Source organism: Grammomys surdaster, unplaced genomic scaffold (genome assembly GCF_004785775.1).
Source record: "Grammomys surdaster isolate TR1022 unplaced genomic scaffold, NIH_TR_1.0 126035, whole genome shotgun sequence".
NCBI classification, from domain to species: Eukaryota; Metazoa; Chordata; class Mammalia; order Rodentia; family Muridae; genus Grammomys; species Grammomys surdaster.
Genome location: NW_021620848.1, coordinates 5030636 through 5043970, shown reverse-complemented (window position 1 = coordinate 5043970; position 13335 = coordinate 5030636). Strand labels below are relative to the sequence as shown.

At 37.6% G+C, this 13335-nt stretch overlaps 1 protein-coding gene and 1 non-coding gene across 2 annotated transcripts; one reads left to right on the top strand and one right to left on the bottom strand.

The window, feature by feature from the left end:
- Positions 1–6633: 6633 nt before the first annotated feature.
- LOC114610215 (olfactory receptor 1N1-like) lies at positions 6634–7566 on the bottom strand. Its single transcript, XM_028754717.1, has one exon. The coding sequence runs from the start codon at positions 7564–7566 to the stop codon at positions 6634–6636; it is 933 nt and encodes a 310-aa protein (XP_028610550.1).
- A 5017-nt stretch (positions 7567–12583) lies between these two features.
- Positions 12584–12728, top strand: LOC114610264. Its single transcript, XR_003709667.1, has one exon. It is a non-coding gene; the product is annotated as a small nucleolar RNA SNORA48 (small nucleolar RNA).
- Positions 12729–13335: the final 607 nt, after the last annotated feature.

The following is a 13335-nucleotide window of genomic DNA, read 5'->3' as shown; positions in this document are numbered from 1 at the left end:
AGAAATGTTCAGCATCTTTAGTCATCAGGGAAATGCACATCAAAACAATGCTGAGATTCCACCTTATACCAGTCCGAATGGCTAAGATCAAAAACTCAGGTGATAGTAGATGCTGAAGAAGACGTGGCGAAAGAGGAACAGTCCTCCATTGTTGGTAGGATTGCAAGATGGTGCAACCACTTTGGAAATCAGTCTGGCAGTTCCTCAGAAAATTGGACATAGCATTACCTGAGGATCTAGCTATACCACTCCTGGGCATATACCCAGAAGATGCTCTAACATATAACAGGGACGTATGCTCCATTATGTTCATAGCAGCCTTATTTATAATAGCCAGAAGCTGGAAAGAAACCAGATGTCCTTCAACAGAGGAATGGATACAAAATATGTGGTACATTTACACAATGGAATATTACTCAGCTATTAAAAACAATGAATTCAAGAAATTCTTAGGTAAATGGATGGAACTAGAAAATATCATCCTGAGTGAGGTAACCCAATCACAAAAGAACACACATGGTATTCACTCACTGACTACTGGATAGTAGCCCAGAAGCTTGAAATACACAAGATTCAACTCACAGACCACATGAAGCTCATGAAGAAGGAAGACCAAGTGAGGGCACTCTGGTCCTTCTTAGAAGGTGTAACAAAGTACTCAAGGGGGCAAATACGGAGTCAAAGTGTGGGACATAAACTGAAGGAGGGGCCATCTGGAGACCCTTCCACCTGGGTATCCATTCCATGTATGTACCATGTGTGGACATCAGGATGTGCATGCTGACAGAATTTTTTTTTAAGTTTCAATGTATTTTGTGTTCTGTAAGCTTCTTTTACATTTATAGTCATCTCTTTCTTTAGGTTGTAGATTGTGGATATTTTCTTCTATGATTTTGTTGAAAATATTTTCTGTGCCATGGGGCTGTGGGATCTTCCTATTGAGTACTTATTATTCTTAGGTTTGGTCTTTTCATTGTGTCTCAGATTTCTTGGATATTTTGTATCAGAAAGTTTTTAGATTTAACATTTTCTTTGGCTGATGTATTGATTTCTGCAATCATATCTTCTTTTTTTTTTTATTGGATGATTTATTTACATTTCCTATGTTGTCTCCTTACCCCATCCCCCACCACCCCCTCGGAACCCCCAATCCCCTCGCCCCTCCTTCTTCTTCTCTGTGGATGTAACCTCTATCTACACCCCCCCACTCCCACCTCCCCACCCTCAAAATTCCCACCCCCTGGGGCATCCAGCCTTCATGAGGTCAAGGTTCTCCTCTTCCACCTATGCCCAGCAGGGCCCTCCACTTTTACATATTCAGCTGAAGCCCTGGATCCCCCCCTAAGTGCTCCCAGGCTGGTGGTTTAGACCCTGGGAGCTGTGGTTGGTTGGTATTGTTGCTCTCCTCATGGTGCCACAAACCCTTTCAGCTCCTTCAGTCTTCACTCTAACTCCTCTATTGAGAACCCCATGATCAGTTCAATGGCTAGTTGTGAGCATCTGCCTCTGAATATGTCTGACTCTTGAAGGCCTCTGAGGAGATATCCATATCAGGCTCTTATCAGCATGCACTTCCTGTCTTCCACATCAGCATCTACCTTTGGTGATTGCACATGGGATAGATACTCAGGTGGGGTGGTCTTGAGACGGCCCCTCCTTCAGTTTCTGTCCCTCACTTTGTCTCCATATTTGCTCCCTTGAGTATTTTGTTGCTCCTTCTAAGAAGGACCGAATCACCCTCACTTGGTCTTCCTTCTTTATGGGCTTCATGTGGCCTGTGAGTTGCATCTTGGGCATTTCAAGGTTCTAGGCTAATATCCAATAATCAGTGAGTGAATACCATGTGTCTTCTTTTGTGATTGGCTTACCTCACTCAGGATGATAATTTCTAGTTCCATCCATTTACCTAGGAACCTCTCGAATTCATTGTTTTTAATAGCTGAGTAATACTCCATTGTGTAAATATACCACATTTTTTGAATCCATTCCTCAGTTGAAGGACATCTGGGTTCTTTCCAGCTCCTGGCTATTATAAATAAGGCTGCTATGAACATAGTTGAGCATATGTCCTTGGTCACAAAACAAGCCTCTACAGATACAAAAAGATTGAAATAATCCCTTGCATCTTATCAGATCACCACGGACTAAGACTGGTCTTTAATAATGACAAAAACAATGGAAAACCCACGTACGCATGGAAACTGAACAACTCTCTACTCAATGATGACTTGGTCAAGGAAGAAATAAAGAAAGAAATAAAGCAATCATATCTTCTATGCCTGAGATTCATTCTTCCATCTCTTATGTAGTCTCTAGTTCTTGTTCTCGTCCCTAGGATTGACACATCTCCAGAATTGACTTAGTTTATGTTTACTTCCTTGTTTTTATTGCCATTTTCAGATCTTGAACAGTTTTATAAATTTCCTTTACCTGTTTGATTATATTTTTCTTTATCTCTTTAATGCATTTATTCATTTCCTTTAAAAAGGTTTCTATCATCCTTATAATATTGAATTTAAGGTTAACTTCTTGTGGTCCAACTGTGTCAGGATATAAAGGAGTTTCCATAATAGAATAATTGGGCTCTATTGGTGCCATATTGCCCTGGATCTTCTTGATTTTGCTCCTACCCTGGCCTTTAGCCATATGGTTGTCCCTGGTGTTGACTCGATGTTCCTCATGCCAACACAACCTCTTTGGGAGGCAGGCAGAGACAGAGCCTAACAATAAATTTCATGGAAGAGTACACGAATAACTTCTGTTGTTTGCTCCCCAGATGGAACTGAATGTTCTTGGGGTCCTGCACACCTCTTAGGGAAGGGAGCCATGTCCCTGATAATGGAGGGTTCGAGCCAGAGTGCAGCTCAACTCTGCTGTCTGTGCCCTAGGTAGATCCAATTGGCAGGAATTAGTTGGGATATGGTCTAACATGGGTGTTCCTGGGGCCTGGGTTTTCTGGGGGTTCAGCAAGCTCTTTGGAAGAGAAGGCCTTGGAACTTGGGAGCAGGGACAGAATGCAGCTCACTTCTGCTGACTGTGCTGCAGGCACAATTCAAATAATGGCTCCATTATTTGAAGACTTATTTTGTTACTATTAATACATAACTTTAAGTCACATGTCTAATTTAAGCTTAATTTTATAAGCTTAAATTATTAATGTATTTATTTATGATTACTGTACATGATTCTAATAGGATATTTCTGGAAAATTACCTTGAACCTTTCAACCATCTGGTCATTCTGTTTTCTAAGTAATGGGGAATAGATGTAACATCAAGAAAAGGACAGAGAGATAGCAGAGTAGAATTTTTTCAGCAGGAGCATCTCACTATGTAAGTAAAGCTGATCTGAAACTCACCATGCAGCTCGAACTTACAGAAGTCTCCCTCCTTTCTCCTTCAGAGTGCTGTGTTAAAGGCATGCACCTCCAAACCTTGATCAGGGATGCACAAATACATAGAACTTGCTATGGATGTTTCATTACTTGATATTTCTCTCTGTACTAAGATGATAGAGTTGCTATTTTAAATGTAGCAGACAGCGTGGCCAATGTGGCAATATAATTGTGATATTGTCACAATTGTGAGAAAGAACATCTTTTCATCAAAGATGTTAATATATCAATTACACACACACACACACACACACACACACACACATCCCATATTTTCACTAAGCATTCTACACTTTATTTTTGTACCGTGACCAACTGTGGGTCTCTGTATTCATCACCAACTACTTCAAAAACAAGATACTCTGACATGGACTTAGAGGTGCTTAATTTATGGGTAATAATAACTCATTAAGTCATTAGTTTAATACTGTGCCCATTTAGCAGACTAATAATAAGTAGGTTTTCCCTTAGAGCCTTGGCCATGATATTAATGTCAGGTGTGATGGCTTTCAACTTGTGGAAAAGAACTTAAACCCAATTTTTAAAAGTAATTGGCTACTCCCATGACATTCCTGTTACTGTTGCCGCAAAGGACATGCCTTGCAAGTTCACTAATTATAGCTCACAATGTTCATAGCTATAGAATATTAAATGATTAATTTTGTCCTCTGGTAGTATGTGCAGAGCTTCCTAGCACTATGAAAGTGAGCCAGTAGAAATGAAGATCCCAAGTTAACACCATCATGATTTTTTTCATGACTCTGAGTTATGGCTTATGTTTAGAGGTCCATGAGACCTCACTGAACAAGAGGCAATCTGTCCCTGGTACTGAGCTTTTTACTTGTAATACTGCAATGTCTAGGAAGGTATTATTACCTGGTTATAGAGTAACTTCATTTAAATTATTTTTATACATGATTATCATTGTATTTTGTAAGTTTACATAATTGAAAGTTTTCATATGATTTTTTGAACTATTTTAATGTTAGTTATCCCTCAGTGTACCCCCTACCCTACCCCTGCTTTCCTATCCCCACCCCATTTAAGACTTCCTCTTCTATTGTTATCCTTTAACCTTTGGTAACACTACATTGAATATGTAGATTGCTTTGGGTAGGATGGCTTTTTCTACAATATTAAAGGAGGAATTTAGAACTCCAAATACAGTGATAGTTATTTTGACTGAGGTGAATTTAAAAGATTGGTTATATTAATGAATAGTGATGGTCAGCAGCATCTCTTGGTGGTCCTCTATATGTTCTGAACTGCCACAGCCCGTCACTGCCAGTTATATTGGGGAGAATGAAAGTCAAAACACTTTTAGCCTTCCTACTTGGTTTGGAGTTTGTGGGAAATAAGTTCAATCACAAATGATTTAAGATGTATATTACACTGTTGGTGGGTTAGAGTCAGCCTGGATGAAGAGAGCACTGTTCTGAAGCATCACCATTCTTCAGGGTCCTGGGGCTCTTTGGAAAATCCAAAGAGTTGGGACTCCATCACAGATTCAGTTTCTGTTACTATAAATGTCAGGACTCAGTATAAAGAAAGCTCTCTAAGAATGCTAAAGTTTGAGATTTAGTTTTCACTTTTCATTTAGGAAGCCCATATGTAAATATAGGTTGATCAGTGTTGAGCAAAGTAATAATACATTCAGAGAATTTTCATCATAATTTCCAACAAGGGCCATCCTGACATTGACTTTTTTTTGGGGGGGGGGAATGAACCTAGTCAAAATCAACTGCCATGGTGGCAAATCCCTGGGTTGCCTTGATCTCCCAAAGGACACCTAAATCTTCAGAGTTGCTGAAATGTTTTACACCCTAGTCAGAGTTAGTAAGCCCTTAAATAAATCCTCTAATTTAAGTGCAGTGTTCTATACACTTTGCTTTCAGTAGACTCATAAAGATGAAAAGAAAATTTACCTAAGTGTCTATAGAGAAAGGATTGCTAAATAACATAGCTAGTTCTTTATTTTCTGAGTTGTATTAAAGGCCAGGAGAATGCCTTGAAAGGGGATAACCAAGTTGTATATAACTGTATTGTTATTACATTCTCCACGTACAGTAAAAAAGTAACTAAACCAATTTAGTATCTGCTGACCCAAAGCTCTTCATTTAAAGATACAAATTTGAACTTAGATATTGCAATAAGAAGGGCTGCATTGGTATACAGTAAATAGTGGCCACACCAAATGTAACACGGAGTATTATTTGGTTTACATTTCTAAAACATAGTATTTCTGAGATCCTCAGAGACAAAAATACTAACTTCATTATCTTTAAATGTCATATATTTTTCTATTTGTAAATTATTTCAAACTACTGGCATACATTCTACACATAGAGACAAATCCCTAAACAAACACAGGAATGTCCTTTCAATATTCTTACCCAGTGGTCCAAAGAAGCTATAGCATTGAACAGTTTTGTTTAGCAGTGGAAAAGTTCCAATATCACCCTTGCTGAACCCTTGTTGGATCATTTGAAGCTGGACAACCAGCATAGAAAGTTAAATATTGAATTTCTTTTATTGGGCAATCCTTCATCTATTCTGCATCTCCTGGAATGTAACTAACATTCCTTTATTTCCTGCACTTACTCCTATGGACATGATGGGTACTTCTTAATTTTGATTTATCTATGGATTGATAAACTAAAATGAAATATCAAGAAAGCATGGATTTTACCTATTCCGTGCTACCTGAGAGCCAGAGCTTAGCTCCAGACACATAGAAACTACTCTGTGAATACTTGCTGAATAAATGAATTTAAGAGAAATTATTGCTTCTGAGTTGAGGGAGACATTAGGAGTGACAACAGCAACATCACTGGTTTTGAATGCCTACTATTTCCTATTTGCAACTCTATTACAAATAAATACCTTTCACAATGTGTTTTAATCGACCTTGCAACTCATTAAGTAGAAAATATTGAGTTAACTGGAGTACTACATGTCTGTAATCTCAAAACTTAGGAAGCCAGAACATTCTGAGTTTCAGAATACTGTGAGCTATATAGTATACAAAACAAAACAAAGCAAACAAAAAAGACAACAACAAAAAATACAACTTCTAAGGAATCTCAATATTTTTGTAGTCTTAATTTTATGTGTTAAAAGATTAAAGTTAAAGATTAACAGGACAATAATCTCTTGGATAGCAAGTAATCATTCCTAAACTGAATGTGACTTACCTGACTCAACTCTTGTCTTTTTATTAAACATTTCTCTTGTTATATCTAAGATAAAATACTTCTATGACAGAGAAGCCTCTTTAGGGCCCCTTTCATGTCCTTGTTCCTTAGGCTATAGATGAAGGGGTTCAACATAGGAGTCACCACTGTATACATTGCAGCAGCTGCAATATCCTTCTCTGTGGTCTCTCCAGAGGAAGGGAACAGATAGACACTGAAGAGTGTTCCATAGAACACACAGACCACACAGAGGTGGGAACTACAGGTAGAAAAGGCCTTTGAACTCCCACCAGAAGTCTGGACCCTAAGGACAGCAAATACAATGTGGATGTAAGAGATAACAATGCTTACAAAGGGGACCATGAGTACTGTACCTCCAAAGCCAGAAAGCACTAACTCATTGACATGAGTGTCTGAGCATGAAAGCTTCATGACAGAAGTAATGTCACAGAAAAAGTGAGCTATTTCCCCAACAACACAGAAGGACAATCGAGCCATGAGGAGAGTGTGAGTCAGGGCAACTATGTTGGTGAGGATCCAGCACAGGGCAAGCATCAGGGCACAGACTCGGGCATTCATGATTGTGGAATAGTGGAGAGGGTGACAGATGGCCACATACCGGTCGTAGGCCATCACAGCCAGGAAGAAGCTGTCCAGATCACCAAACATCATGAATAAGTACATCTGGGTGAGACAACCAGTATAGGAGATGGTATGGCACTGAGTCTGAACATTAAACAACATCTTGGTCACTGCAGATGATATTAAACCCATGTCAGCAAAGGACAGGTTGGCCAAAAAGAAGTACATAGGAGTGTGAAGGTGTGGGTCAGAGCCAATGGCCAGGATGATAAGTGTATTCCCAGTCAAGCTGACAAGATACATGCATAGGAAAAGTCCATAGAGTAGCTGCTGTTGCTCTGGAAATCCTGATATTCCTCGTAGAAAAAATTCTGAGACACTGGACTGGTTTTCCATGGGTCTAGAGCATCTGTAGGTCAGAAAAGATAGTCAGAATGAAGAGTTGATTCTCAAGATGCAGGCACTGGATTCTGAGCCATCAACACCTACATCTGTATGCAAATTTACTTTCTTTACTTCCAACATGACATTACTTTATTTCATGTTGGTGTCCTTCTGAGAACTTTTACAAACTCTCTCCTTTATTACCACAGTTATGTTTAACCTACCATGATTTCAAGCTTAACAAATTATGTGCCACTAGTCCTTGCTATTTTGTCTCCTTGATTTAGTAGAGCAAAGATGAAGTTCAAGAACTGAGTAAAACCTAAAAGACCAGCTGGCACAAAGATTTGCAGTCTTTGACAGTAGACTAGTTTTAAAAACCACATTAAGAGCTTGATAAAAGAATAAAATTTTTCCTCCTTTGAGAACTATTAATTTATACTCTCTAAAATAGTTTGTAAAACTGTACTGTCCTTGAAAACTAAATCTTCCTCAAGTATTCTGATGCTCAACTGTGTTAAATTATATTTATTTAGTTCAACACATGTGTCTGAGTCATGAATAAGTAAGTTTGGCCTAAAACATAAAGTGATTGATTGAAATTTTTTAATTATGCATTAGAAGACTATATGGACTAAGTACATGTTGTATTGTATTGTATTGTATTGTATTGTATTGTACTTTCAAATTAGTGTTCTATTAAGTCATAATTGCTTCTATTTTTTCCTTAGTAATACTGTAGACCTAAAAGGAAAATTTACCTACAAATCAACAGAGATATATTTAAGTATTACTCATTTTGAAGCCAATATTTCCTCTATTAGCAAAAGAGATAGCTGAAAACACAATTTCTATTCTTCTGGATCTTATAATAACTGAATTTGGTAACATTGCAGAACTATACAACCTTCTTGAGAGACCAGAAAGAGTTGAAAATTATTTCTTTCCCTACAAGATCTCATGATGAGGAGTAACATGCCACATAAAGACTAAAATCTTGTATTTAACACAGAATCATGCACCAAAATGAGAAAGACTCTCTTAAGACCCAATGGCTTGTAACCTCATCAAGATGATGAGATGTAAGCTAGCAAATACCTTTTGTTTAGCTGGAAGATCCATTAACCTCCACTGAGACTTTTAAAATAAATAATAAGTCATTTTAGATATGAATAATGAGTCTTATATTAACTGTGCCAGCATGCAATGCATTCATGAGCCTGTTGTTATATGGAGGTATTTTAGTCTACAGTATGAAATAGTGTAGGAAGTACTCACACTTCAAATTACTTAGGTATACCTAAATCCCAACTTTTACTTTCTCTTTTTGTTATTCTACTCAAGCACTTGTTACTAGTATCCTTTGCTTTATCCTTTCTCAAAAATGTTTCTTGCCATTTTACTACTTGTGGCCTCAGAAAACTATATAGATTTTTGAAACACCAATGAGATGCTTCCAGAGAATTGGGGAAGACTCTCTGATATCCAAAGTTAAGTAATTTTACTTACCACCACAGTTTCTTTTTCACCGTGTTAATCAAATTAGATAAGAGTTTGCTCAAGGATGATAGACAGAGAAGCACTAGCATGAGCTATTTAATTCCAGTTCCTTGGCTCACTTCTACACTGGTAAATGAAAAGAAAGCAATGCAAATGCTTCCTTAACGCCAAAGAAAAAGCTCAGATTCTTCCTGACAAACTTTTTGAGATATTAATTGGAATTAGGAGTCAGAATCATGATTAATAAAAAAAAAAAGCAAGTGACCAGAAATCACATAGCTAAACTTAGATTAAAATATAATTTAATTATATTTGTATAATATATGGCAGGAGCAAAGTATATTAAGGTTCCAGATAAAGAGTCAAGGGGTTAGTGAGGGAGTACAAAGACAAATAAAGGTCACATCTGAATGGAAGTTCAAAGCACTCACAGCTACATTCACTGGCTGGAAGTAAGAAAGCAAGAGAAGAGAGGGTACAAGCTAAGCCCTGGAGATGACCATGGACACATGATACTCAGATCCCATCTGAAACAGATATTCAGGAATGTTAAAGCAATATATATCTTTAGCTTCAAACATACACTTATAGAGAAAGAGAGATGTTAGTTCATCAAAATAATTCCTGGAAGTGTCTGAGCAGACTTCACATTGGACTTCTACACATACAAGGAAAGAGTCAAGGGACAGAGTTCCCATGAGCCTTGCTCATGTAAGCACTCAATTATCTTATGTTTCCCCTGTGCTCTGTAACTGACCAAGTTAGTATAGCACTGGTGTCACTAAAAGTGGGGGTCTATTTCTTCTCCTTTGTAGTAATATTAAAGAATCTTTCTATTTCCATTGAATTATAAAGGCAGTTATTGTAAAAATGTGCTTTGTAGGAAAGTAAATCTATATCTATGGAACAATGTCCCTCTTCCTAAGCTCTTACCAAAACAATACCAAACCTACCAGTGTCCACCTCTGTACACACTTTAATAGGGCATGCATTTCTTGAAGAATTTTCATGCTTATGATTAAAGATGTTATACTAAGCTCATGCAATTGACTCAATCATAATTACTATAGGGGAAGCTCTTTTCAAAGGCACAAAGGCCATAAAGACAAGATAAACAATGACAATAAATAATAATAACAAAAATTTGGAAGTTGGAATCCAGATAAAACAGTAAGCCTGAATGTAGCTCTCAATTTGACTGACTTTTGGAAGATCTCCAAAATTAGGATCCTCAACTCCTTTCAGTGTACATTTACTTTACAAATATCATAACTGTAAGTTATGTTCTCATTCCATCAAAAAAGGAAGTGAAAGCATGATTCTTAGATTTACATAAGCTATGATTTGAGGCTTAAAAATCATTGAACTTCCAACATGCCTTTTAGAATACTTTCTCCAAAGCTATATGCTTTCAGAGCCCTGATGTGTAACTCTTAACTGCCTCAGAGTTGTTGTAACACCAGCAACTGATGTCTATATCTAACAAATATAGAAGGCATTGAGTTAGTGAAAAATATGCAAACTGCTATTTTTACAGGTAGATATTTTTCGCCCAGTCTCTCACAATTGACTTTCAGGTTTAACACTTAAAACTAAATATTTAAATGTAGTCTTTAAACATTTAAGGACAATGTACCACATCTGCAAGAATGAAAAGCAGGCCAGGAACCTGCAGAACTTTCCCACTCTTTCTGTTCTCTCAGAAAGATACCCCTTGTTCAAACATATGCCATGCCTGCAAAAATAGCAGGTATACTGTCTTCCCAAGTATCTCCCTGTCTCTCTCTCTCTCTCTCTCTCTCTCTCTCTCTCTCTCTCTCTCAGTGTACTCTCTCCTTGACACTATCCCACTATCCACAAATCCCCCTCCTTCCTGTTCCCTGATCCTATCCCACAATGTGGATGAAGACCTGCTCAAAAAGAAACCATATCTGTCCCCAGAGGTCTAGCTCCCAAGTCTGGTAGAGACACCCTACTCAACCACAGACTTCACAGACTAGAAGACCAGAAGAAGCAAAAAGCCTCATCCAACAAAGACAAACAGAAATTGTCACCTAGACCTATAATCATCTGAAACACAGATGCTGAAATGTCAGCATAAGAACACAATCAACCACAGCCAGGGGATTATGTCCAATCCAGAATACATATATTCTACTATAGTAAGTCCAAAATATTTCAACTGTGCTGAGACATAAATAAAAAGACCTTAAACACAAATTTATAAAGATATTAGAGGTACTTAAAGAAGAAGCAAATAAAGCACTTAAAGGAAAAGATAAATGGAAAAATTGGAGGATATGAATAAATCCCCTAAAGAAAGTGAAGGAAAGAACCAAATATTTGAAAGAAATGGAAAAAGCTGATAAAGACCTGAAAATAAAAATAAAAGCAAGATATAAAACACAAAGTGAGGTAATTCTGGAAAAGAAAAATTTATGCAAACAAAGAGCAACTACAGATGCAAGAATCAGCAACAGAATAGAAGAGATAAAAGACGTAATCTCGGATGAAGATATGATGGAAGAAATAGATACATCAATCAAAGACATTGTTAAATTTTAAAAGTTCCTGACTCAAAATATCCAGAAAAGTCTGGGACACTATGAAAAGACCAAAGCTAAGAATAATATGAATAGAAGAAGAAAAAGATTTCCAGCTCAAAGGCACAGAAATTATTTTCATCACAATCAGAAAATTTTCTCAACCTAAGGAAGATGCCTATAAAGATACAAGAACCATAGAGAACACCAAATAGATGGACCAGAAAAGAAAGTCTGGTAACCACATAATAATCAAAACACTAAGCATACTGAACAACTAAAGAATATAAAAAGCTTCAATGGAAAAATGCCAAGTAACATATAAATGGAGACCTTTTAGAGTTGCATCTGACTTCTCAACAGAAACTTTAAAAGCCAGAAGGGCCTGGGCACCTTATCCTGAAGACTCTAAGAGACCATAGAAATCAGCCCACATTACAATACTCATGAAACTTTTAGTCAACATAGATGGAGAAAACAAGATATTCCATGATGAAGTCAAATTTAAACAATATCTATCTATAAATCCAGCCCTACAGAAAATATTAGAAAGAAGACTCCTACCCAAGCAGATTAATTATACCCAGGAAAACACAGGAAATAATCTCACATGAGCAAAACCAATAAAAGTGAAGAATATGCACACGTACACACACACACACACACACTACTACTACTACCACCAACAACAACAACGACAACAACCACAACAAAATAACAGGAATTAACAATCAATAGTTATTGAAATCTCTCAATTCCAATAGACTCAATGATCACAATAAATATATAGGCTAATATAATGTATGCAAAAACAGGATCTATTCTTCTGCTGCATGCAAGACACACCTTAAAGTTAGATATTACCTCAGAATAAAGGTTTGGAAAGGATTTTCTGAGCAAATGGACCTAAAAGGCAAGCTGATGTAACTATTTTAATATATAAGAAATAGACTTCAAACTAAAATTAATGAAAAGAGATGGGGAAATCCCCTTGGCAATGGGCAAAAGAGACACCTTGTTGGTGGTGGTGCTCTCATAATAGTCAGAGGCAGAGCAATTTACAGTCCTTTGTTCATCTTAGCTTGATACCTGGCTTGGTGACCAAAGCTGTTTTATGCTTAGAATACACAAAAATCAAATCAAATCCAGGCAGCTTAGAACAGATAGAGGAAGTCAGAGATCTGTGTTCAGCCATACTACTCCCGCCATAGTGATTGCAGAGAAAGAAACCCCGTAGACTTCCTCCCTGATACATGCCAAGGGTAGACTGTAGATACATAGAGTCCTGCTTACCTGCAGTATTAGAGGATGAAGACAGAGAAACATGTATACCTCCATGCTACCTACATGTCTCCCTTTCAGCACATGGCACAGGAAGGCCATACACACCCACTTGATGCCATGCCACATAATAAAGATGGAGAATGTCACCAAGGAGCCTGCCATTCACATGGCCAGCCTGCAGTGGGATCCCCAATAATGTGCAAGAATGTGGTGGTCAGATGGAGAAAAAAAAAAGCAAAGCAGTTTGAGCATTATGAAGAGAGATGAAATTGGAGACTTGAGAGTAGAGAGGAGTATCCTCTTTTAAGTGACCTAAGGCGATGGTGAGGTCTCAATCTCAGCTGAGGCTGAGAGTCATGTCTGGGTCTGTGGCTATGAAGAAGCAGGGGTCGGTATAGTTGTCTGTGCTTCATATTACCACTAGAGAACATGGGATGTTCCTGGTCAGGGCAGC